At 49.9% G+C, this 24,732-nt stretch overlaps 1 protein-coding gene across 1 annotated transcript in view; it reads left to right on the top strand.

Annotated features, from left to right (window-relative positions):
• ALDH2 (aldehyde dehydrogenase 2 family member) overlaps positions 1-24,732 on the top strand; it is a 38,080-nt gene that overhangs the window by 3,424 nt on the left and 9,924 nt on the right. The window contains exons 2-9 of the mRNA XM_032168656.2: positions 9,514-9,618; positions 10,746-10,886; positions 12,879-12,958; positions 17,539-17,650; positions 18,151-18,279; positions 19,023-19,136; positions 19,802-19,904; positions 20,342-20,526. Of these exons, the coding sequence (XP_032024547.1) occupies positions 9,514-9,618; positions 10,746-10,886; positions 12,879-12,958; positions 17,539-17,650; positions 18,151-18,279; positions 19,023-19,136; positions 19,802-19,904; positions 20,342-20,526 (969 nt within the window). The remainder of the gene's footprint in view (positions 1-9,513; positions 9,619-10,745; positions 10,887-12,878; positions 12,959-17,538; positions 17,651-18,150; positions 18,280-19,022; positions 19,137-19,801; positions 19,905-20,341; positions 20,527-24,732) is intronic.

The following is a 24,732-nucleotide window of genomic DNA, read 5'->3' as shown; positions in this document are numbered from 1 at the left end:
GAGGCACTGGGATTACAGGCATGGGCCACCACGTCCAGCTAGGAGTTTTAAGAGCCTCTATAGAAATAGATTTAGGTGGCCAGGCATGGCGGCTTACGTCCTGGCATGAGAGTGAGGCCTAGCGACAGAGTGAGACTCCGTCTCAAAAAAACAAAAACAACAAAAAGAAATAGATTTAGGCAGGCTGGGTGTGATGGCTCATGCCTGTAATCCCAGCACTTTGGGAGGCCGAGGTGGGCGAATCACCTCAGGTCAGGAGTTCGAGACCAGCCTGACCAATATGATGAAACCCCATCTCTACTAAAAATACAAAAATTAGCTGGTGTGGTGGCATGTGCCTGTAATCCTAGCTACATGGGAGGCTGAGACAGGAGAAACTCTTGAACCCGGGAGGTGGAGGTTGTGGTGAGCTAAGACTGCGCCATTGCACTCCAGCCTGGGAAATGAGTGAAACTCCGTCTCAAAAAAAGAAGAAAGAGATTTGGCAGCCCAGAGAGTCTGGGGGTGTCACTGGGCCCCACCTTGGTTACCTCTGCTTCTAATAACATGGGTTTTTTTTGTTTTGTTTTGTTTTGTTTTGTTTTGTTTGAGATGGAGTCTTGCTGTGTCGCCCAGGCTGGAGTGCAGTGGCGTGATCTCGGCTCACTGCAAACTCTGCCTCGCGGATTCACGCCATTCTCCTGCCTCAGCCTCCCGAGTAGCTGGGACTATAGGTGCCCGCCACCATGCCTGGCTAATTTTTTTTTGTATTTTTAGTAGAGACAGGGTTTCACCATGTTAGCCAGGATGGTCTCAATCTCCTGACTTCGTGATCCGCCTGCCTTGGCCTCCCAAAGTGCAGGGATTACAGGCGTAAGCCACCACGCCCTGCCCATGTTTTTAATCAGAGAACACAAATGGGCATTCCATACTTCCTGCCTGCCCAGAATCTGTGGGACACACTTGAGTTTCAGGTGACGGGGCTATAATAATGTTTATGTTCCTGAGGTCAAGTTGAGTTGAGAATGTACATGTGTGGACAAGTGTATGTATCCCCTCCTCCAGTAATCATGATTATTCATCACCTATTTTCCATCAGGCCCTCTACTGAGGACTTCTACCTGCATTTCACCCTTCATCCTACCCGCAACTCTATAAGCCTGGTAGTATTGCTGTCCCGTCTTGCAGGTGAGGAAACTGAGGCTCAGGGAGGTCAAGTTCACATTAAGTGTAACTAAGGGCATGTGTGTGAAGGTTAGGCAGGGCAGAATTTGAAGCCTACTTTCAAACTTATAACTTAATATGAACTTGACCTCCCTGACTAATGATCAGACCATAAGAATGTATTAATAAACATTTAAGGGACAAATGAATAGAATTTTAAAATCAGAGAGGAGGAGCCATGTTTGTATTGTTCACTTTTGTGTTCCTGGCACCTAGCACCTTGGCATAGGATCACTGTTGGGTAAATATTTATTGAATAATGAATGGTTGCCATTTACGAAACCACATTTACAGTTTTGTGCTCCAGAAGTGGGGTAAAGGGTTGCTTAATGGGAACCCAGTATTTCTACTCAAAAGGGCCTTATTGCAAAGTATTTGGAAGTTTAAAAGAGTGGGAACGTGGAGACGCATAGGGAGTGGTGAAATTGGCCCAGGGAAAGTCCATTGCAGCAAGATAGAGGTTGCCAAACCATAAGCAGAATGACAAGTTGAAACCGTGCCTGTCTGGCAACAGTCCAGAGTAGAATCAAACCTCCCATCTTTGAAGTGGTGAAAAAAGGTCCTGGGGTGGGGGAGTGGGGCGGAGGGCTGGCGTCGTCTGCCTGGGTTAGTCTTGGTTTGGGAGTGTCCCGAGCAAGCCTGGGGAGATGGCTGCCCCTTGCCTTGATCCCCAACTAACCTGGGGTTCTGGATGATGTGTGGGGAAGAGAGAATGTGTGTGGCATTCCGTGTTTGTCTTGAACTTTGCTCCCTGGAATCTTATAATACAAGCAATGGCATCTGCTTTCCGTCGGACATAATCACCTAACCGCAGATTAGCAAGTGAAAGAGCACATGCCGTTGGGATCATCCCAGGCTGCAAAACCACGCCATTAGCTTGCTCACTCTTTGGGAAAATACGGTGTTCCAGGGACGAGGATTTCCTAGGTAACATGCCCAGTTCTTTCATGCATCAAAGCTTGAACTGAAATCTTTCTAGAATGTGTCTTGCCTCCTTAAATCAGAACTACTGAACACAGTTTAGCCTTTCACTGGAGACCCTGGGCAGATGATAACCACCCATTGTCATGAGGTCTCGGGGTGGTGGCCAGAATTTCATTCTCTCCTGGCCTTGGTCTGGCCTCTGCCCCCAAGGTCCAGTTGTCCTGCTCTGGGCACTGATCCTGCCCCAGCTTCTGAGCCCCTCGACCACCACAATCACCACTAAGTCTCTGCCTGGCATGGAGAACAAGATATCCAAGGTGAAGAAGGATCCTGTTACCCTCTAACTCAGTAGTTCTAATTTCTACACAGTAGTCTGTCCCATGTTTGCAAAAACGCATGTGAAAGGGTTCGCTGCAGCTGTTGCTGGGATGGTGATCACTGTCCTGAAAGTGCATTTGTAGGAAATCGTTAAATAAACCATGGCCTGACCGTGCTGAGGAATGCTGTGTGGCTTAACATGAGGCAGAGCTGCCTGTGGAATAATGTCCAAGAGAAACTGAGAAAAGCAAGTTAGCAAATAGCAAGTCTATTACCCCCACTTAGAAAGGACACGGCAGTGTCCCGGTTCTCTGGTCTCCTGGGTCCTCCCAGCATCAAGTGCAGATCCTGGCACACAGCGGGTAGAATCGCAAGCCCCCCACTCTCCCCTCACCTACACCCTGCAGCCATATCGGCCCATTCAGTTCCTCCTGTCCCCAGGCTCTTCCTAGCAGTCACCCTTCAGACCCCTCAGCTGGCCAAGCCTCCTTCCGCTTCTCACTTGCTTGGTTTTGCTTGTTTACTGCGCCCTCTCCTCACCAAGACTTCAGCTCCCAGAAGCCAGGACTTGGCTGTTGGACTCCCTGTGCTGGAGTGGCCAGGGCTGTAAGTGAAAGCTTATGGAATGCGTGGGTGAATGAATCCAACTTTTACAAAACAAAGTGAGACGTATTTATTAAAATATGTAGGAATTAGAGTTTTTTGATAGAAAATCTTTATGTTTTGCCAACAGTCTAGATTGAAAGTGTCAACTCCAGACATCACTCTGCTTCTGGAAACTATAAAGAGGAAGTGGGAGCTAGGACACCCCCCCACCCCGCCCCACCCAAGAGCGTCCGGGTTAAGTGTGTTGTGTAAGTTGAGCTTCGGGTTTCGGGTCAGGAGGTTATAAAGCATTTGGCCCAGAGTCTGCCCTGGTGTTTATTCAGGGGAACTGCTCCTCACTTGAAGCAGAACTTTGGCAGAGACTCAGCGTGAGAACAGTTCCTACCCAGTCCCCCACCGGGGAAGGAGGCCACTGAGTCTGGCTCTAGGAGAAGGGAAATGGGAAATGTAAACCAGAGGAAGTTTCCAGGGTCCTACTGGGCAGACCCAGGTGTATCTTATCAGTGGAGAAGGGAGGATGGGTTGTTGAAAGTGCAGCCTGATTCAAGGGTGAAGGGTGACTGAGAATATTCTAGGCTTTGAAAGGCAAACATGCTAGGGAGTTGTCTTTCCAGGATCCTAATCTAAATCAGAGGGGCCAGCCCAGCGAGGAAGGGGTGGGGCTGGTGAGGTTTTAGCCAGACTGGCCCACCTCTCCCCTTCCTACTTCCTGATCTTTGCAAAATAAAGTTTAAAATCCAGGGCAATTTAGTATGCTTTGGTGCAGGGAACAACATAAAGAGTATATACCTGGCCCTCGCTCCTAAGAATCTTTAAGCTATGAGAGCTGCAGGATCTAGAACACTGCAGGACCCCCTGCAGGCAAGGTCCTAGCTTAGGAACTGTACACTCGTTATTGCATTTAACCTTCACATCGGCCCCCAGAAGTATTCGATGAGGCATCTGGGAAGTGAAGGGATTTGCCCAGGGTCAAATCTGTGAGGGATGGAGTCAGAATTCAAACCCAGGCCGGGCATGGTGGCTCACAGCTGTAATCCCAGCACTTTGGGAGTCCGAGGCAGGAGGATCACTTGAGCACAGGAGTTTGGGACCAGCCTGGCCAACATGGTGAAAGCCCATCTCTACAAAAAATATAAAACCCACCTTTAAAAAAAATTCAAACCCAGATCTGTTTGGCTTTGAGGTTGGTGCTTTTTACAACATGCAGAATAAATTTTTTTTTTTTTGAGACTCTGTTGCCCAGGCTGGAGTACAGTTGTGCAATCTTGGCTCACTGCAACCTCCATCTCCTAGGTTCAAGCAATTCTCCTGCCTCAGCCTGTCGAGTAGCTGGGATTACAGGCAAGTGATACCACGCCCAACTAATTTTTGTATTTTCAGTAGAGACGGGGTTTCAACATGTTGTCCAGGCTGGTCTCGAACACCTGACCTCAAATGATCCACCTGCCTTGGCCTCCCAAAGTGCTGGGACTACAGGGATGAGCTACTGTGCCTGGCTCAGAATCAAAATTTGAAATCAACCTGTGTTGAGTCAGTAAGTAAACCATAAAGATGGAGATTCGGGAATCAGAATTCCAACCTCCTTGAAGGCAGACCTGGGCTATGGCTGGAGGTTGGAGTTGGAAGAACTGAGGAAAAAACACAGGCCTTGGAGTCCCAAAGACCTGGCTTCAAATCCTGGCTCTGCCTTTGCTGCTGTGTGACCTAGAGCCAAGTGGCTGGACTCTTCTGTGCCCAGCATCCTCTGCTGTGAACTGGAGAGGATGAAGTTCACCTCCTAGGTTTGCTATGAGGTTTAAATGGGAACAATCCAAGTACACAGAACCGCTGGTGCAGGGCTGCTTCTTGAGGGGTAGCTAGGGAATGTTAGCCATGTCCATGACACGCAGAGGGCTGAGTGGACTTCCTCCCTGGGTGGGGGAGGAAGGAGAAGCTTGGGGATAGTACAAGGCCAACCAGACCAACTTCCACCCAGCCCAGCCTGGTGCTTCTCTGTACTCTCCTAACCCTGCTGACCCAAGTGCTTTGCTGCGAGGCAGTTGTGTGTGAGGCGTGAACCCTGAGCCTGTGCTGCAGGGGGAAGGAGAGAAGGATGCTCACCCAATGGCTGCAGGTTGCCTGCCCGCCCCCCACACCTGTGAGCCCCCATCTTCCAGCAGGCAGACCCGGGAACTCCCTTCTCCTCCATGGGCACCTCGAGGATGAGCTGACTTTCAGAGTCGGGGAGTAAACACCCAGGGCCTGCTGCCCAGGCACGGCATAGTCCAACTTGAACTTACGTCTGGCAGTCTCCTGGCTTTGAACCTGAGCTCTTTATTGCCACACCTGTCCCCACAATGGAAATGACCCAGCCCTCCCGTGGAAAGAAAGAAGGGTGCCATTTCCCTAAAAATTAACAATTGACTAACTAATATGAAACCACACAAGCAGGCCTCCAGAACCCCGGTTAATGTTTACCCATGTTCTTCTCTGGTGCCAAGAGCCTTTCCTGTGGGTGCACAGCTGCGGATTCCACCATAGAGATTATGCGGAACAAATTTCAGCCTAGGAACATGATTCCTGCTAGGCCCTTACCTGAGCAACTCCTTCCTGGGGTACTCTGTTTCCACCCTGCCTCGTCACGGCATTGGGCATTCACACCATGCTTGGCACAGAGACTTCAGACCCTCAAACAGCTTTATAAAGGGGGCTCTAGGGCGATTCCCATCCTACAGATGAGGAAACAAAGACACGGGTGAGGTCCTTGTCCCATGTGACAAAATCAGGAGCAAAAGAGCCCATATTCGGCCAGGTGCGGTGGCTCACGCCTGTAATCCCAGCACTTTGGGAGGCCAAGGCAGGTGGATCATTTGAGGTCAGGAGTTCAAGACCAGCCTGGACAACATGGTGAAACCCCATCTCTACTAGAAATACAAAAATTAGCTGGGCATGGTGGCAGGCACCTGTAATCCCAGCTACTCGGGAGGCTGAGGCAGGAGAATCACTTGAACCTGAGAGGCAGAGGTTGCAGTGAGCCAGGATCGCTCCATTGCACTCCAGCCTGGGGGACAAGAGCCAGACTTTGTCTAAAAAAAAAAAAAAAGCCCCTCACGCCTGTAATCCCAGCACTTTGGGAGGACGAGAAGGGCGGATCACAAGGTCAGGAGATTGAGACCATCCTGGCTAACTCGGTGAAACCCCATCTCTACTAAAAATACAGAAAAATTAGCCAGGCATGGTGGCAGGTGCCTATAGTCCCAGCTACTTGGGAGGCTGAGGCAGGAGAATGGTGTGAACCTGGGAGGCGGAGCTTGCAGTGAGCTGAGATTGTGCCACTGCACTCCAGCCTGGGCGACAGAATGAGACTCCGTCTCAGGAAAAAAAAAAAAAAAGCCCATATTCGTCCAGATTCTTTTTTTTTTTTTTGAAGAGTCTTTTTCTGTCACCCAGGCTAGAGTGCAGTGGTGCAATCACGGCTCACTGCAGCCTCAACCTCCCAGGCTCAAGTGGTCCTCCCACCTCAGCCTCCTGAGTAGCTGGGACTATAGGCACGCAACCACACCTGGCTAATTTTTCATTTTTTGTGGAGAGAGCGTCTCACCATGTTTTACCCATGTTGGTTTCGAATTCCTGAGCTCAAGCAATCCTCCCCACTTGGCCTCCCAAAGTGTCGGGATTACAGGCATGAGCCACTGCGCCCGGCCACCCAGATTCTTGTCTTGAACTTCTGCTCCTTTTTATGTTTTTTTGGTTTTGTTTTTTTTTTTTTTTTTTTTTGAGACAGGGTCTTGTTCTGTCACCCAGGCTGGAGGCAGTGGTGTGATCATGGCTCACTGCAGCCTCAACCTCCCAGCCTCAAGCAAGTGATCCTTCCATCTCAGCCTCCTAAGTAGCTGGGACTACAGGCGCATGCTACCACACTTGGCTAATTTTTCATTTTTTGTGGAGATGGAGGTCTCACTATGTTACTCAGGTTAGTCTCAAATTCCTCAGCTCAAGCAATTGTCACGCCTTGGCCTCCGAAAGTGCTGGGACTACAGGTGTGAGCCACTGTGCCAGGCCAAATGTCTGCTTTTGACCAGTGAGCCTGGCCACCCCTCCCCAGCCCTGTTGTGAGCCTCGCTCCAGGCTTTGCTTGGCAGCTCAGTATTCTTTATGGTCCAACACTCTGGCCCAGAGTGACCACGGATATCTCACTGGAGTTCTAGGCCAGGGCCAGGGCCAGGACATGCAGGGATGCTGGGGCCAAAGGGACCCCCAAGGAAGGCAGGCAGAGAGGCAAATGTCTTTGCCTTCATGTCACCTGTAGCCTTTGCCCCAGCACTGGCGAGGTGACCATGGACCCTGCCAGGAGACTGGTTTACCAAGCCCGAAAGAAACAGCTTGCTGGGAGATGTCTTCTCTGCTCTCCCCAAGACCATCGCCCAAAGCCTGGAAAGCAGAGGGCGAACTCTGGCACTTTATTTATGTATTTATTTTTATTTTTATTTTTTGAGATGGAGTTTCACTCTTGTTGCCCAGGCTGGAGTGCAATGGCGTGATCTTGGTTCACTGCAACCTCTGCCTCCCGGGTTCTAGTGATTCTCCTGCCTCAGCCTCCCAAGTAGCTGGGACTACAGGCGCCTGCCACCACACCTGGCTAATTTTTTGTATTTTTAGTAGAGATGGGGTTTCACCGTGTTGGCCAGACTGGTCTCAAACTCCGAACCTAAGGTGATCCGCCCACCCCAGCCTCCCAAAGTGCTAGGATTACAGGCACGAGCACCGCGCACAGCCTTGCACTTTAATAGGTGACTTTAGGTAATAGGTAAGGACCCTTCTTCTGAGCAAATGGAGGGGCTTTAGCTCTCTGACATTGGCCTCATGAGGAAGGAAGTCTTTCCCCCAGATGTGGCTTGGGTGGGTGATGGCCTGGTCTGAATTACATTATAGAGGTGGAACCATCCTGGGACCCACCCTCCTCCCTGACCCCGTATTTTATCACTTCCTTTCTGGTTCACCAGTAACTCTGGCCACCTTTGCTTTTTCTCAAATCTACCAGACTTATTCCTGCCCTGGGGTCTTTGCACTTGCTATTCCATAGCCTGGATTGCTGGTCCTCCGGCTCTTCCTGTGGACCCCTCCATTTCATCATTCAGGACTCGGTCGAATGTCTGCTCCTCAGGGCGACCTGCCCCTACCACCACGGCTGGAGTTCTTTACTCCCCACCTTAGTCACCTTCTCTGGATCCTGTTCTTCCCTTCACCTTCATCTGTACAGTCTGAGGTGGTCTTCCATGTTTGATTGACTCTTTATTTCCTGGGCACCACGAGAGCATGGTCTTTGTTGGCTTTTGGCTCTACTGTGTCCTCAGCCCTAGAACTGTGCCTGGCCCATTGCAGGTGTTCATTAAGTATTTGCTGAGTGACTGAAATAATAATCTAAGGCTGGGCATGGTGACTCACGCCTGCAATCCCAGGACCTTGGGTGGCTGAGGAGGGAGTATCGTTTGAGTCCAGCCTGGGGAACACAGAGGGACCTCGTCTCTACAAGAAATACAAAAATTAGCCAGGCGTAGTGGCGTGTGCCTATGAGTCCCAGCTACTCAGGAGGCTGAGGCAGGAGGATCGCTTGAGCTTGGGAGGAAGAGGCTACAGGGAGCCGTGATTGCGCCACTGCACTCCAGCCTAGGCAACGGAGTGAGACCCTGTCTCAAAAAAGAAAAAAAATAAAAATAAAAAGAATAATTTAGTTCTCACAACAAATTTGTGTGGGAGTGGAATAGAATGAAGGTGGTTGCAAATTGTTTGCCATTCCTTCTAGGGAGAAGGGGAGGCTCTCTCCTCAACCTGGGACTCTGGGCTGAGCCTATGACTCACTTTGACCAACAGAATTTGGTGGCAGAAATGAGGCCAAGTGACTTCTGAAGCTAGATCTTAGGAAGCCTTTCAGCTTCCACCTGGGTCTCTAGGAACACTGTCTCAGGGGAAGCCAACTGCCATGTGGGAAGTCGGACTAGCTTGAGCCAGCCATGCAGTCAGGAAGCCCAAGCAGCCACATGGTGCCAGACGAGTAAGTGCAGAAGCCATCTTGCACATCCAGCCTCAGAGTTAGATGACTGTGGCTCCAGCTGTCCTCACACTGTAGCCACACAAGGGAACTCTGCCCAGATGAGCCCAACCAGGGGACTCTACTGTAGGAGATAAGAAATAGTTTTAAGCCACTAAGTTTTAGGGTGCTGTTACACAGCAATGGATAAATAGAACAAATAGGAACATTCTCATCATTTTTTAAAGAAACCAAGGCACTGAAAAGTCAAATGACTTACCCAAGATCACTTGATGGAGTGGGCATTCTGGCCTAGATTGTCTGCAAGGCCTGTGCTTATCATTTCTAGGCTACACCACTCTGAAATTAATTCATATTTGCTTTTTCTTTACAATACTGGTAGTCAGTATTAGGTTGAGAGCTGGTCCTAAGAACTTCTTTCCTTCTCACTGTAGATCTTCATAAACAATGAATGGCACGATGCCGTCAGCAGGAAAACATTCCCCACTGTCAATCCGTCCACTGGAGAGGTCATCTGTCAGGTAGCTGAAGGGGACAAGGTGAGAACTGGTGACTTACCTTGGGGGAGGGATGGATTCATTTTCTATTTTATATGTTTTTGTGTGGCGAAAGCTTTACCATATATGTGTATTACTTTCACAAGTAACAGATGCCAATGAAAAATTCCGAGTAAATTATTCAATAGAAACTTGCCTGCAGACAATGGTGTTAATTTACTTAGTGTAGAACTATAGACTTAGAAGTGAATTCAGCAAATATCTAATAGAGTGTCTCCTTTCCAGACCTGGAAGTTGAAGGTCAGAGATGGAAACCTTGTTGGGTAGAATTTGGGTCTCCTAAGATCTAGCTCCTCTGGAGGTTTGAATTGTATAGACTGTAGGAACCAATCGAAACTGATAATATTATGTTTAAAATTTTTTAATTAGACTTAGTAAAAATACTTTGTGTTTTTGGCCGGGCGCAGTGGCTCAGGCCTGTAATCCCAGCACTTTGGGAGGCTGAGATGGGAGGATCACTTGAGCCCAGGAATTTGAGACCAGCCTGGGGAAACATAGTGAGATACCATCTCTAAAGTAAACAAAGAAACAAGTAAATAATTTAAAAATAAGAAAATACAGGCCAGGCGCGGTGGCTCACGCCTGTAATCCCAGCACTTTGGGAGGCCGAGGCAGGCAGATCATGAGGTCAGGAGTTTGAAACCAGCCTGACCAACATGGTGAAACCCCGTCTCTACTAAAAATACAAAAATTAGCCCGGTGTGGTGGCGTCTGCCTGTAATCCCAGCTACTCAGGAGGCTGAGGCAGGAGAATTGCTTGAACCCGGGAGGCAGAGGTTGTAGTGAGCCGAGATTGCGCCACTACACTCCAGCCTGGGCGACAGAGCGAGACTTCGTCTCAAAAAAGAAAAAAAAGAAAATACAGAAATTATCCAGATTCTCATTCCCACCAGGACTTCATGAAAGGAGGGGACGGTCATGTTATTCAACCCCATTGCTGAAGTCTGGTGCTCATCAGGGCTCTGCCGGGCTAGGAGCATTGTTTATGGGGCAGGTTTTCTGTGCAGCGATGTGCTGATGACCTTTTGGATGTGTTTGTATTCGGAGCTGGTTGTTACTGAGAAGGCCTGAGTTTTCCAGGAAGGCTTGAGTTTTCCTGTGTTTTCTAGGAAGATGTGGACAAGGCAGTGAAGGCTGCCCGGGCTGCCTTCCAGCTGGGCTCACCTTGGCGCCGCATGGACGCATCACACAGGGGCCGGCTGCTGAACCGCCTGGCCGATCTGATCGAGCGGGACCGGACCTACCTGGCGGTGAGTCCTCAGCCCTTCTCCCCCTCAGATCCCACGTGGCGAATGGGCTCGCAGCATCCTGTGAACAGCCAGGAACCAAGCATCCTGTGAACAGCCAGGGGCCACACATCTGACATGGGACTGATGGGAATGGCGTAGGATGGACACCTTTAGGGGGCACCTCTGTACTAACCAGAGGAGCCCTTTCAGTGTCTTGTTTTTTTTGTTTTGTTTTGCTTTTTTGAGATGGAGTCTCACTCTGTCGCCCAGGCTGGAGTGCAGTGGCGACATCTCGGCTCACTGCAACCTCCACCTCCTGGGTTCAAGTGATTCTCCTGCCTCAGCCTCCCAAGTAGCTGGGATTACAGGCACAAGCCACCACGCCCAGCTAATTTGTGTATTTTTAGTAGAGACAGGGCTTCACCATGTTGGCCAGGCTGGTCTCCAACTCCTGGGCTCAAGTGATCCACCTACCTTAGCCTCCCAAAGTGCTGGGATTACAGGCATGAGCCACCACACCCGGCCTTAGTGTCTCCTTTGATGCGGCGGGTTTGGCTAAGCAAGAAGGATCTGGGGGAGGGGAGAGGAGCTGTGTCAGGGAGGCCTTCCCAGGAGAGAGACCCCTGGGAATGGACACCTCTCCCTGGGCCCCTCCATGGTGGGCCTTCTCCCTGGCTCAAGAGGAGAAGAAACCAGGAGGCAATCTCCTCCGAGCCACCATTGATTCTGCACACAGAAGCCAGAGCAAACCTTCCAGAAGGTGGATTATACATGGCACTCTGCTCTTATCCCTGCATGGCATGCGGTGTCCTTAGGATAAAATCCTCAACATTTTCTGTAAGACCCAGGCTGCAACATGGCAAGATCCTGTCTGTACAAAAAGTTAAAAAACTAGCTGAGTATGGTGGTATATGCCTGTAGTCCTAGCTACATGGGAGGCTGAGGCAGGAGGATTGCTTGAGTCCAGGAGTTCAAGGCTGCAGTGAGCTGTGGTGGCGCCACTGCGCTCCAGCCTGGGCAACAGAGTCAGATCCTATCTCAAAAAAAAATGACCCAGCCTGTTCTAGTTCCATCATCTGAGTCATGCTGCACTGCAGTCCTCACATTCACATGTGCTCCCGAGCCTGGGCTCCCATGCTTGATGGCCAAGCCTCTTTGAGCATCAGCACTTGCACCTGCCTGGGATGCTCTTCGCCCTGCTGCCATCGTACCATCCCCTTTGCCCAGTTGCCCCCTACATATCATTTAGGTTCTAGCCTAAAGGGCTCATCTCTGGCTGATGTTTCTAGACAGGGCTGGGCAGCCTGGCTCCCTGCTTTCTATTTTTTCGCACTTTTTTTTATTTATTTATTTTTTTTTTGAGATGGAGTCTCACTCTTCACCCAGGCTGGAGTGCAGTGGCATGATCTCAGCTCACTGCAACCTTTACCTCCCGAGTTCAAGCAATTCTCCTGCCTCAGCCTCCCCACTAGCTGGGATTACAGGTGTGCACCACCACGCCCAGCTAATTTTGTATTTTTGATAAAGTCAGGGTTTCACTGTGTTGGCGAGGCTGGTCTCAAACACCTGACCTCAGGTGATCCACCCGCCTCGGCCTCCCAAAGTGCTGGGATTATAGGTGCGAGTCACTATGTCCAGCCTCTAGCACTCTTAACACATGTGACTGAGGACTTGTGTCATTATGCACGGTCTCTTTGCTCTATAAGTTCCACGCTGGTCTCTATCCCAACACCTGGATATGGTAGAGAGCAGAAGCTAAAAGAGTGTGTTTGTGAAATCACTGAGTGAGAAGTTGGTGCCTCATCCTGCTTGGCCCCCTTCCTCCTCCTCCCTGCCTTTGGAGAGACCATGTCAATAGTCCAGAGATGCCAGTGATATTTGGCAGCACAAAGGGGACTCTCACCCTGGGCTTGCACCAGCCCTTCTCAGTCCCAGCCTTGGCGCCCTCTGTCAGCCCTTTGTTTTCCTCTCATTCCTGCACCCACGTCTCTGCTGACCTTGTTTTCTTCTCAGGCCTTGGAGACCCTGGACAATGGCAAGCCCTATGTCATCTCCTACCTGGTGGATTTGGACATGGTCCTCAAATGTCTCCGGTATGGGCTCAGCTTTCCTGTTCTTTGTTCTGGCAGGGGAAAAGGGGAGGTGACATTGTTAGGAGGTAAAAATTAAATTACAAAAATTCAAAAGGGGCAGGGCGTGGTATCTCATGCCTATAATCCTAGCACTTTGGGAGGCTGAGCTAGGCGGATTATGTGAGGTCAAGAGTTTGAGACCAGCCTGGCCAACATGATGAAACCCCATCTCTACTAAAAATATAAAAATTAGCTGAGCATGGTGGCACACACCTGTAATACCAGGTACTCAGGAGGCTAAGGTAGAAGAATCTCTTGATCCCTGGAAGTGGAGGTCACAGTGAGAGAAGATGATGCCACTGCACTCCAGCCTAGGTGACAGAGTGAGACTCTCTCAAAAACAAAAACGAAAAACAAATAAATTACAAAACTTCAAAAGGATCACAGGAGTCAGAGAAGCCTACTCCATTTAGACTCCAGCTCATGGGAAAATCCTTCAATATCACAAATTGTGACTTAGTCATAAATGCTTTATTTTGTTCTTGAGTCACTTTTGGTACTTTCTGTGTCACTTGGAACTTGTCCATTTTATCGAGGTTATCTAATTTGTTGGTATACAATTGTTCACGGTATTCTCTTATAATCCTTTTTATCTCTGTAAGATCTGTAGTGATGTCTTCATTTTCAGTTTTACTTATTTGGGTCTTCTCTCTGTTTCTTAGCCTAGCTAAAGTTTGTCTATTTCGTGAATGTTTTCAAAGAACCAAACTTTTGGTTTTGTTTATTTTATTGTTTTTCTATTCAAGAAAATACTCTCTGTTTCAGTCTTTATTATTTTGTCTATCTCTGTTTCAGTCTTTATTATTTCCTTCCTTTTACTAGCTCTGGGTTTAGTTTAATGAAAAATGTTTTATTGATTGATTGATTGATTATTATTATTATTACTTTTTGAGACAGAGTCTCGCTCTGTCACCCAGGCTGGAGTGCAGTGGCGCGATCTCCGCTCACTGCAAACTCCGCCTCCCGGGTTCATGCCATTCTCCTGCCTCAGCCTCCTGAGTAGCTGGGACTACAGGCGCCCGCCACCACACCTGGCTAATGTTTTGTATTTTTAGTAGAGATGGGGTTTCACCGTGTTAGCCAGGATGGTCTCCATCTCCTGACCTAGTGATCCACCTTCCTTGGCCACTCAAAGTGCTGGGATTACAGGAGTGAGTCACTGCGCCCGGCCGACTGATTGATAATTTTAATTTATTTTTTTTTGAGGCAGGGTCTCACTCTGTTGCCCAGGCTGGAGTGCAGTGGCACAATCATAGTTGACTGCAGCATTGACCTTCTGGGCTCAAGCAATCTTCCCACCTCAGCCTCCTAAGTAGCTGGGACCACAGGCGTGCACCACCATGCCTGGATACTTTTTAAATTTTTTGTATAGACGGGGGTCTTACTATGTTGCCCAGGCTAGTTTTGGACTCCTGGGCTCAAGCAATCTTCCCACCTTGGCCTCCCAAAGTGCTGGGATTACAGGCACGAGTTACTATGCCCAAGAATCATAAACATTTCAATGACCAAGGAACAAGAGCTTTGTTAGAGCCCTTGTGTTGGAGCGGTCAGAAATTGACTGAGGCTGGGCACAGTGGCTCACACCTATAATCCCAGCACTTTGGGAGGCTGAGGTGGGTGGATCATTTGAGGTCAGGAGTCCAAGAGCACCCTGGCGAACATGGTGAAACCCCATCTCTACTAAATATACAAAAATTAACCAGGCAGTAGTGGCACATGCCTGTAGTCCCAGCTACTCAGGAGGCTGAGGCACGAGAATCACTTGAACCCAGGAGGTAGAGGTTACAGTCAGCCGAGATCATGCCATTGCACTCCAGTCTGGGTGACAGACTGAGACTCCATCTCAAAGAAAAAAGAAATTTAGTGGAGCCCAACTTAGACGATAGAGTCAAGGGGTCTCTAATGCAAAAGGCCATTGAGTCTCACTCACCTCCCTGCTTGCTTCATTCTCCTCAGCGACACTGGCTTTGAGGGCCAGGTTTTTGTTTTGTTTTGTTTTGTTTTTTGAGACAGAGTCTTGCTCTTTTGCCCAGGCTGGAGTGCAGTGGCACGATCTCGGCTCACTGCAAGCTCCGCCTCCCAGGTTCACACCATTCTTCTGCCTCAGCCTCCCAAGTAGCTGGGACTACAGGCGCCCACCACCACGCCCGGCTAATTTTTTGTATTTTTAGTAGAGATGGGGTTTCACCATGTTAGCCAGGATGGTCTTGATCTCCTGACCTCGTGATCCACCCGCCTCAGCCTCCCAAAATGCTTGGATTACAGGCGTGAGCCACCGTGCCCGGCCGAGGGCCAGTTTTTATGTTGGGACCTGGTAGCCCACACCACCTGTTCTTGCACCTCCATGCCTGATTCCAGCCAGGCTAAGCTGTCATCTTTTAGTTGTAATGCCATATTCCTGAGGGAGGACCCTGAGTGGCTGGCCTTGGTTCTGACCAGCTGTGGCCAAGGGTAGACAGATCATTTGTGTACATAGTGGCTGCCTCCCTATGACATGTAAACAGAGATGGTGGGGAGGAAGCAGTGCCATAAGAGTAGAGGTTGGACAAGAAAACAGTTGGGCCGGGCACGGTGGCTCATGCCTGTAATCCCAGCACTTTGGGAGGCCAAGGCGTGTGGATCACCTGAGGTCAAGAGTTCGAGACCAGCCTGGCCAACATGATGAAACCCCCATCTCTACTAAAAATACAAAACTTAGACGGGCGTGGTGGCAGGCACGCTACTTGTAAGTCTGAGGCAGGAGAATCGCTTGAACCTGGGAGGCGGAGGTTGCAGTGATCTATCGCACCACTGCACTCCAGCCTGGGGGACAAGCGGGAGACTTTGTCTCAAAAAAAAAAAAAAAAAAAGAAAACAGTCGGTATCCTTCACAACAGGCGCACATAGCCAGTGCAGTCACGCCTCCCCGGGGACACTGGGCGACGTCCAGAGACATTTTTGGCAGCCTCGACTGCGAGGGGAAGGGTACTACTGGCATCTAGTGGATAGAAGTCAGAGATGCTGCTCAACATCGTACAATGTCCAGGACAGTCCCACAACAAAGAATTCTCCAGCCCCAAATGTCAGCAGTGCCAAGGCTGCAAAACTCCCTCTGCAAGGACACCCCAGAGAGAGCAGCCTGGTACATCTCAGTTGGGGCCAAACGCTTTCCTAAATTTTGGCATTTTGCTTTTGTGCTGATGAAATAACTTCTGGGGCTTGCAAAACACGTCATGTAGACTGTATAGATCTGGGGGAGGGAAGGTGCAATGCCTGGGCTTGCACAGATTGGCAACCCCCTAGCTAGCTTTCTTCCAGGGTCACAAACCCATGTTCAAACCCAGGTCACTAGCCAGGTGCTAATGGCTCGAGCCTGTAATCCTAGCACTTTGGGAGGCCAAGGCAGGAGGATCACTTGAGCTCAGGAGTTTGAGAGCAGCCTGGGCAACATAGGGAGACCTGCATCTCTACAAAAAATTTGAAAACATTAGCCAGGCATGGTGACATGTGCCTGTTGTCTCAGCTACTCAGGAGGCTAAGGTGAGAGGATCACTTGAGCCCAGGAGGTCAAGGCTGCAGTGAGTTATGATCGTGCCACTGCACTGCAGCCTGGGCAACTGAGCAAGACCCTGTTTCTTTCTTTTTCTTTTTTTTTTGAGACAGAGTCTCGGTCTGTCGCCCGGGCTGGAGTACAGTGGTGCGATCTCGGCTCACTGCAACCTCCGCCTCCCAGGTTCAAGCGATTCTTCTGCCTCAGCCTCCCGAGGTGCTGGGATTACAGGCGCCAGCCACCACGCCCGGCTAATTTTTTGTATTTTTAGTAGAGATGGGGTTTCACCACCTTGGCCAGGCTGGTCTTGAACTCCTGACCTCGTGATCTGCTCACCTAGGCCTCCCAAAGTGCTGGGATTACAAGTGTGAGCCACCATGCCCAGCAAGACCCTGTTTCTTTAAAAAAAACAAAGAAGGTCAGGCATGGTGGCTCACACTTGTAATCCCAGCACTTTGGGAGGCCGAGGTGGGTATCACGAGGTCAGAAGTTCGAGACCAATCTGGCCAAGGTGGTGAAACCCCGTCTCTACTAAAAATACAAAAAATTAGCCAGGCATAGTGGCAGGTGCCTGTAATCCCAGCTACTCAGGAGGCTGAGGTAGAGAATCGCTTGAACCTGGGAGGTGGAGGTTGCAGTGAGCCGAGATCACACCACTGCACTCCATCCTGGGTGACAGACCGAGACTCTGTCTCAAAAGAAAGAAAAGAAAGAAAGAAAAAAATTCTAATTCCTGGGCATGAGCCCCAGAGAGTGGGATTGAGTAGATTGGAAGTGGACTCCTGGGATCTGGTGTTTTTCACAAGAACCCCAGGCGATTCTGAGGCTTAAGGGTTAGCTAACTAGATTATTGTGAGCTTCGCAGTCACTTGTCTTTCTCTGAATAAGCCAAAAGCAAGGGCGGTTTTCAGAAAGACTCAGCTGGACCAGTTTGAGTCTTCTCTTTCTGCCAGGGTTTGCAGGGGGCCCGGACAATCATTGATTTGAGCTTGAGCGTTTCTTTTTTTTAAAGGTATTATGCCGGCTGGGCTGATAAGTACCACGGGAAAACCATTCCCATTGACGGAGACTTCTTCAGCTACACACGCCATGAACCCGTGGGGGTGTGCGGGCAGATTATTCCGGTGAGTCCAGCCTCCCTGGAGTTTCTTTAGGGTGCCCTGAGATTTGGCAGTCTGCCAGGCTCATTGCAGAGGTTCTGGGGGTGGTGTTGGAAGGCAGCCTGGGTGGCAGGTAAGAAGATGGGCTCTGACAAAGCCAATCTGGTTTGAGTCTCAGCCCTGCCACTCGTGAATTCTGTAACCTTGGGCAAGTCACTTATCCCCCAAGCCTCAGTTTCCCCATCTGAAAAGTGGAAGTGGGCATAGTGCCTGTCTTAGGGAGGTAATTAGGGCTTAGCATGGTGTCATGGACGTAAAAACACGGATAAATGTGAGTCTGTCATCCTTGTGCACCGCCTGCCTTGTCCATCCATCTTAAAACCACGATGGATGGAGTTAGGGGAGGAAATGCAGGGTTCAGAGAACTCGGTGCTGCTTCTGCCCTCTGGGGTTGCCACCTTCTGCTACCCAGTGTAGTTCTCTGAGGAAGCTTGGATTTCGACAGCGGCTGCTATTTGTTGCAGTGGAATTTCCCACTCCTGATGCAAGCATGGAAGCTAGGCCCAGCCTTGGCGACTGGAAACGTGGTTGTGATGAAGGTAGCTGAGCAGACGCCCCTCACCGCCCTCTATGTGGCCAACTTGATCAAGGAGGTGCGTGGCTTGTCCCGGTCTTAACCTCTAAATGCCCTTGTTGAGGCTTGTTCTAAAGGAGTTCTGAGGAGGGTCTCAGGGGGTCCCTAAACAGGGAGGCGTGTTTGTGGAGCCCCCATCATCATGTGAACCAGAGTGGCTCCCTCTTAGCTTTTCTCCACATTGGACTTCACTGCAAGATCCCCTTTGAAGAATTAAAAACATTGCTGTAGGCCAGGCTCGGTGGCTCACACCTGCAATCCCAGCACTTTGGGAGGCCAAAGCAGGAGGATTGCTTGAGTCCAGGAGTTTGAGACCAGCCTGGGCAACACAGCAAGACCCCGTCTCTACAAAAAATTAAAAATTAGCTGGGTGGCACGCACCTGTAGTCCAAACTGCTTGAGAGGTTAAGGCAGGAGGATCACTTGAGCCCAGGAGTTTGAGGCTGCAGTGAGCTGTGATCACAACATTGCACTCCAGCCTGGGTGCCAGAGAGAGACTTGGTCTCAAAAAACAAACAAAACCCACTGTTGTTCTAAATGAATGCTGTCAGGGGAGGGGCAAAGACACAGGGAACCCCAGCGAACAGGCTTCTTCTCCGTCCCATTTAGAATTCCCATGTAGTGCCCCATACAACTAGCTTCTGACCACATGTGTCCTTGGCAGACTGTCCTACCCTCTCTGAGAAAGGATGCGTCTTCCCCTGGTGGAGCCCTTCAGAATAGGAGGGTGACTCCCAATGTCCCCTGGCTGTTTGCTCACAGGCCGGCTTTCCCCCTGGTGTGGTCAACATTGTGCCTGGATTTGGCCCCACGGCTGGGGCCGCCATTGCCTCCCATGAGGATGTGGACAAAGTGGCATTCACAGGCTCCACCGAGGTAAGGTGACCCTGGCCTCAAGCTTGCAGCCTCCTTGGCCCAGGCTCCCCCTGTCCTCAGTGGACGACATGCTCAAGGTGAGCTCCTGGGTGTCAAGTGGAGGTCTCTTCCTCCAGGACTTGCCCTCTGCAGAGCTCAGGCGAGGACCCTGTAGGTACCAGGAGGGGTGGGCAGGGTTGAGCCCTTTGTGGTCTGGTTGCCACACTAGCTGCCCTTGGGAGGGGCCAGTGTCCCATGTGGACTAAGGGGGCCAGGCCTAGCCAGACTCCACACAGCCCAGAGCTGACCGCTTGCCCCAAATCAAAGCACCTTGGCCAGGTCAGACTCCTTGACCAGGACTACCACTGTGGTTAAAAATTAGCCCTGTGTGGTGGTGTGTGCGTGTGGCCCCAGCTACTCAGAAGGCCGAGGCAGGAGGGTTACCAGAGCCTGAGAGGTCAAGGCTGCAGTGAGCTGAGATCACGCCACTGCACTCCAGCCTAGGTGACAGAGCGAGACCCTGTCTAAAAGAAAAAAAAAAGTGAATGTCTATTTGGTGAAATTCTCTAGGTCTCTCATGGTCCAGTTGCTCACTCAAGCCGTGGGGGACTCTGTTCTGTGTCTATAGAGTGCTGGACTCTTTCTCCCTGCACTGAGAGCTTGTTCCTGTCTCTCTGTCCCCACAGATTGGCCGTGTAATCCAGGTTGCTGCGGGGAGCAGCAACCTCAAGAGAGTGACCCTGGAGCTGGGGGGGAAGAGCCCCAACATCATCATGTCAGATGCCGATAGTGAGTTCCCAGCTGGAGGAGGCCTGGCCTTGAAGGCAGTCCTGGCCGCCTGTGTTGTGGCTCCAGCCGATCCTGTCGCCCCCAGTGCCCAATGGCATTGGTTGCTGTCCCTTGGGCCTCAGGATAAGACGCCAGCGCAGGGCCTGTGTGGCCTGGCCTTGGCCTGTCCCCAGCCTCTCCCTGGCTGCTCTCTGCATCATCAGGCTAGGCCACGCCCCTGCTATCTGACTCATCCACTCGCCGCCATCACGCCCTTTGTCCTGGTTGGCAATGGGCTCCCAGATCGCCCCTCTTCTCCTTGTATCTGTCTCTGGCACCCAGCAGGCATCAACCCTGACAGTGGTGGGAACAGGCTCCATTGGGCAGGCAGCCACCGGGGCCAGGGTCCTCCTCCTCTTCTCACTGTCACCTTTCTGTCCCCTGCCCACTTCCCGCAGTGGATTGGGCCGTGGAACAGGCCCACTTCGCCCTGTTCTTCAACCAGGGCCAGTGCTGCTGTGCTGGCTCCCGGACCTTCGTGCAGGAGGACATCTATGATGAGTTTGTGGAGCGGAGCGTTGCCCGGGCCAAGTCCCGGGTGGTTGGGAACCCCTTTGATAGCAAGACCGAGCAGGGGCCGCAGGTGAGCCAGGCAGTGCAGCAGGGTCTGGGTGTCCAGAGCCAGCATAAGAAGCAGAGAGGGCATCGGGCTCAGATCAGTTGGGACTGGGTTCAGGTCTCAGCTCTACCACACAGCAGCTGTGTGCCTTTGGGAAGCTATGTTCCCTCCCTCAGCCTTCATTTCCCCATCTCGAGCCCTGCCCTGCCTCATTCACAGGGTGGCTGTGATGTGGAAATTAATCCTGGGAAGCACTTTGTAAATTGCATATATGTAACAAATATCAGGAGTGTCTGCAAAAGGGAGAGTGTGTTTCCAAGACCTTGGTCATCAGTAGAAATGTATCCACCAGAAGATACACAGCCCTGTGAACCTTGGTGTCTGAGAGCCATGGTATGGCTGGTGTAGGGACTTTATTTCACTTCATGTTTTGAGCTGTTTGATTTTATTTATTTATTTATTTACCTATTTATATTTTAGAGACAAGGTCTCTGTTGACCAGGCTGGAGTGTAGTGGTGCAATCATACCTCACCTCAGCTTTGAACTCCTGGGCTCAAGCAGTCCTCCTGCCTTTGCCTCTCAAAGTGCTGGGATTACAGACATGAACCACCACGCCTGGCCTGGATTTTACTTTTGAGCAATTGTAGGTTTATAGAAAAATAGAGCTGAACGTACAGAGAGTGCCCATATATTACTTTGCACCTCCCTGTTCCCCCAGTTTCCCCTTTATTCACATCCTGCACGAGTGTGGTTCATCTGTTAGTATTGATGAGCCAATACTGGTACCTTATTATTAACTTAAGTCTGTAGTGTATATTTGAGTTTTTTTTTTGGAGACAGAGTCTTGTTCTGTCGCCCAGGCCTGCAGTGCAGTGACGCGATCTCGACTCATGCCACCCGGGTTCAAGCAAATCTTGTGCCTCAGCCTCCTGAGTAGCTGGGACTACAGGTGCACACCACCACGCCTGGCTAATTTTTTGTATTTTAGTAGAGACAGGGTTTCACTCTGTTGCCCAGGCTGGGCTCGAACTCCTGAGCTCAGGCAATCTGCCATCAGGCACCCAGCCTTGGGGTCATTTTTTGTGTTGTTGTACTTACTATGAGCCTAGACAAATGTATCATAATATGTATGATACCATCATTCTAGTAGCATGTAAATATATTTGTGCCCTGAAACCCCCGTTCTCCACCTATTCTTCCCTCTCTTCCTCCCCTGAGCCCTGGCAGGCAACCACTGATTTTTTTTTTTTTTTTTTTGAGACAGAGTCTCGCTGCATCACCAGGCTGGAGTGCAGTGGTGCGATCTCGGCTCACTGCAACCTGTACCTCCTGGGTTCAAGCGATTCTCCTGCCCCAGTCTCCTGAGTAGCTGGGACTTACAGGTGCATGCCACCATGCCCAGCGAATTTTTGTATTTTTAGTAGAGATAGGGTTTCACCATGTTGGCCAGGATGGCCTCAATCTCCTGACCTCGTGATCCACCCACCTCGGCCTCCCAAAGTGCTGGGATTACAGGTGTGAGCCATTGTGCCTGGCCAATCTTTTTATTGTCTCTATAGTTTTGCCTTTTCCAGATTGTCTTATACGAATCATACAGTAGGTAGCCTTCTCAGACTAGCTTCTTTCTTTTAGCAGTTTGCATTTCTGGTTCCTCAGTGGAGAGCCACAGCCATGTCTGAGGATGGACTGGCCTTGCCATGGGACAGGGTTATGTGCCCAACATCCCCCTCTTTGATTTTTTTTTTAGAGACAGGGTCTTGTTCTGTTGCCCAGGCTGGAATGCAGTGATGTGATCATGGCTCACTGCAGCCTCAACCTCTTGGCCTCAAGTGATCCTCCTGCTTCAGCCTCCCAAGTAGCTGGGACTGCAGGCACACGTCACCACACCTGGCTAATATTCATACTTTTTGTAGAGATGAGGTCTTGCTATGTTACCCAGGCTGGTCTTGAATTGCTGGGCTCAAGCAGTCCTCCCAACCTCAGCCTCCCAAAGTCCTGGGATTGCAGGTGTGAGCCACTGTGCCTGGCCTTCAACATCTCTATCTTTAATAGCTTTATTGAGATATAATTCATGTAGCATAAAATGCACCATTTTAGTGTACGATTCAGTGATTTTTAGTATATTCACAACATTGTGCAACCATCACCACTAATTCTATAATATTGTCACTACCTCCCCTAAATATCCTGTACCCATTAGCAGTCACTCCCCATTCCTCCCCCCACCAGGCCCAGGCAACCACCAATCTATGTTCTGCCTGTAGATTTATCTATTGTGGACATTTTATACAAATGGAATCCTACACTACATGGTTCTTTGTGTCTGGCTTCTTCCACGTAGCCATGTTTTAAAGGTTCATCCATGTTGTAACAAGAATATATCAGAATATAAAAGGCCAAGTAATATTCCATTGTGTGGATAGACCACATTTTGATTTTTCCATTAATCTGTTGACAGACACTTGATTGTTTCCACCTTTTGGTTACTGTGAATAGTGCAGCTAGGTACACTAACATTTCTTTCTTTCTTTTGAGACAGTCTCGCTCTATCACCCAGGCTGGAGTGCAGTGGCACCATCTCGGCTCACTGCAACCTCCACCTCCTAGGTTCAAACAATTCTCCTGTCTCAGCCTCCTGAGTAGGTGGGACTACAAGTGCACACCACCACGCCCTGCTAATTTTTGTATTTTTAGTAGAGACGGGGTTTCACAAGATGGTCAGGCTGGTCTTGAACTCCTGACCTCAGGTGATCCATCTGCCTCGGCCTCCCAAAGTGCTGAGATTACAGGTATGAGCCACCGCACCTGTCCTAACATTTCTTTTCTTTTTTTTTTTTTTTTGAGACAGAGTCTCGCTCTGTCTCCAGGCTAGAGTACAGTGGCACGATCTCGGCTCACTGCAACCTCCACCTCCTGGGTTTGAATGATTCTCCTGCCTCAGCCTCCCGAGTAGCTGAGATTACAGGTGCCCACCACCACGCCCAGCTAATTTTTTGTATCTTTAGTAGAGAGGGGGTTTCACCATGTTGGCTAGGCTGGTCTTGAACTCCTGACCTCGTGATCCACCCACCTCAGCCTCCCAAAGTGCTGAGATTACAGGCATGAGCCACTGCACCCGTCCTAACATTTCTTTTTGTCTCATTTCTCTTTGTGGCTAATTATTAAGGTAATATAAACTTGCATTAATAATTTTAATGAGAAAGTGTTTAGGCTATATGTGGCAACTCACATCTGTAACCTCAACACTTTGGGAGGCTGAGGCAGGAGAATCTCTTGAGCCCAGGATTTCAAGATCAGCCTGGGCACTACAGCAAGACCTTGTCTCTACTAAAAAAAAAAAAAAATGCAAATCATGACCAGCCTGTCCAACATGGTGAAACCTCATCTCTACTAAAAATACAAAAACTATTCAGGCATGGTGGTGGGCGCCCATAATCCCAGCTACTCGGGAGGCTGAGGCAGGAGAATCACTTGGACCTGGGAGGCAGAGGTGGTGAGCCAAAATCGCGCCACTGCACTCCAGCCTGGGTGACAGAGTGAGACTCTGTTTCAAAAAATAAGTAATTTTTTTTTTTCAAAAAAGCAAAAAAAATTAGCTAGACATAGTGATGCGTGCCTATACTCTCAGCTACTTGGGAGGCTGAGGTGGGAGCCCAGAAGGTCAAGCCTGCAGTGAGCAGTGATCACACCACTGCACTGCTGCCTGAGCAACAGAGTGAGACCCTGACTCTTTTAAAAAAAAAGGTATTTAATGTAAAAAATAAGACTTTGTTGCATTTCTTTTATTCTCCATCGGTAACCACACATGCACACACAGTTATGTTGTATGTTTATTTTTTTAAAATAGGCCGGGTGTGGTGGCTAACCCCTGTAATCCTAACACTTGGGAGGGAGGCCAAGGTGAGTCAATTACTTGAGCCCAGGAGTTCGAGACTAGCCTGGGCAACATAGCAAAACTCCATCTCTACTAAAAATATAAAAATTACCCAGGTGTGTTGGCGCACACCTGTGGTCCCAGCTACTCGGGAGACTGAGGTGAGAAGATACCTGAGCTCAGGGAGGTTGAAGTTGCAGTGAGCCATGATTGTGCCACTGCTCTTCAGACTGGGCAATAGAGTGAGACCCTGTCGCCCTTCTCCCCTACCCCATAAAGGAGTATATAGTGCATATTGTTCTACAAGCTTTCCTTCTTTTTTTTTTTTTTGAGACGAAGTCTTTGTTGCCGAAGC

Source organism: Hylobates moloch, unplaced genomic scaffold (assembly GCF_009828535.3).
Source record: "Hylobates moloch isolate HMO894 unplaced genomic scaffold, HMol_V3 SCAFFOLD_12, whole genome shotgun sequence".
NCBI lineage: Eukaryota > Metazoa > Chordata > Mammalia > Primates > Hylobatidae > Hylobates > Hylobates moloch.
This window is presented reverse-complemented; position numbering and strand designations above follow the sequence as displayed.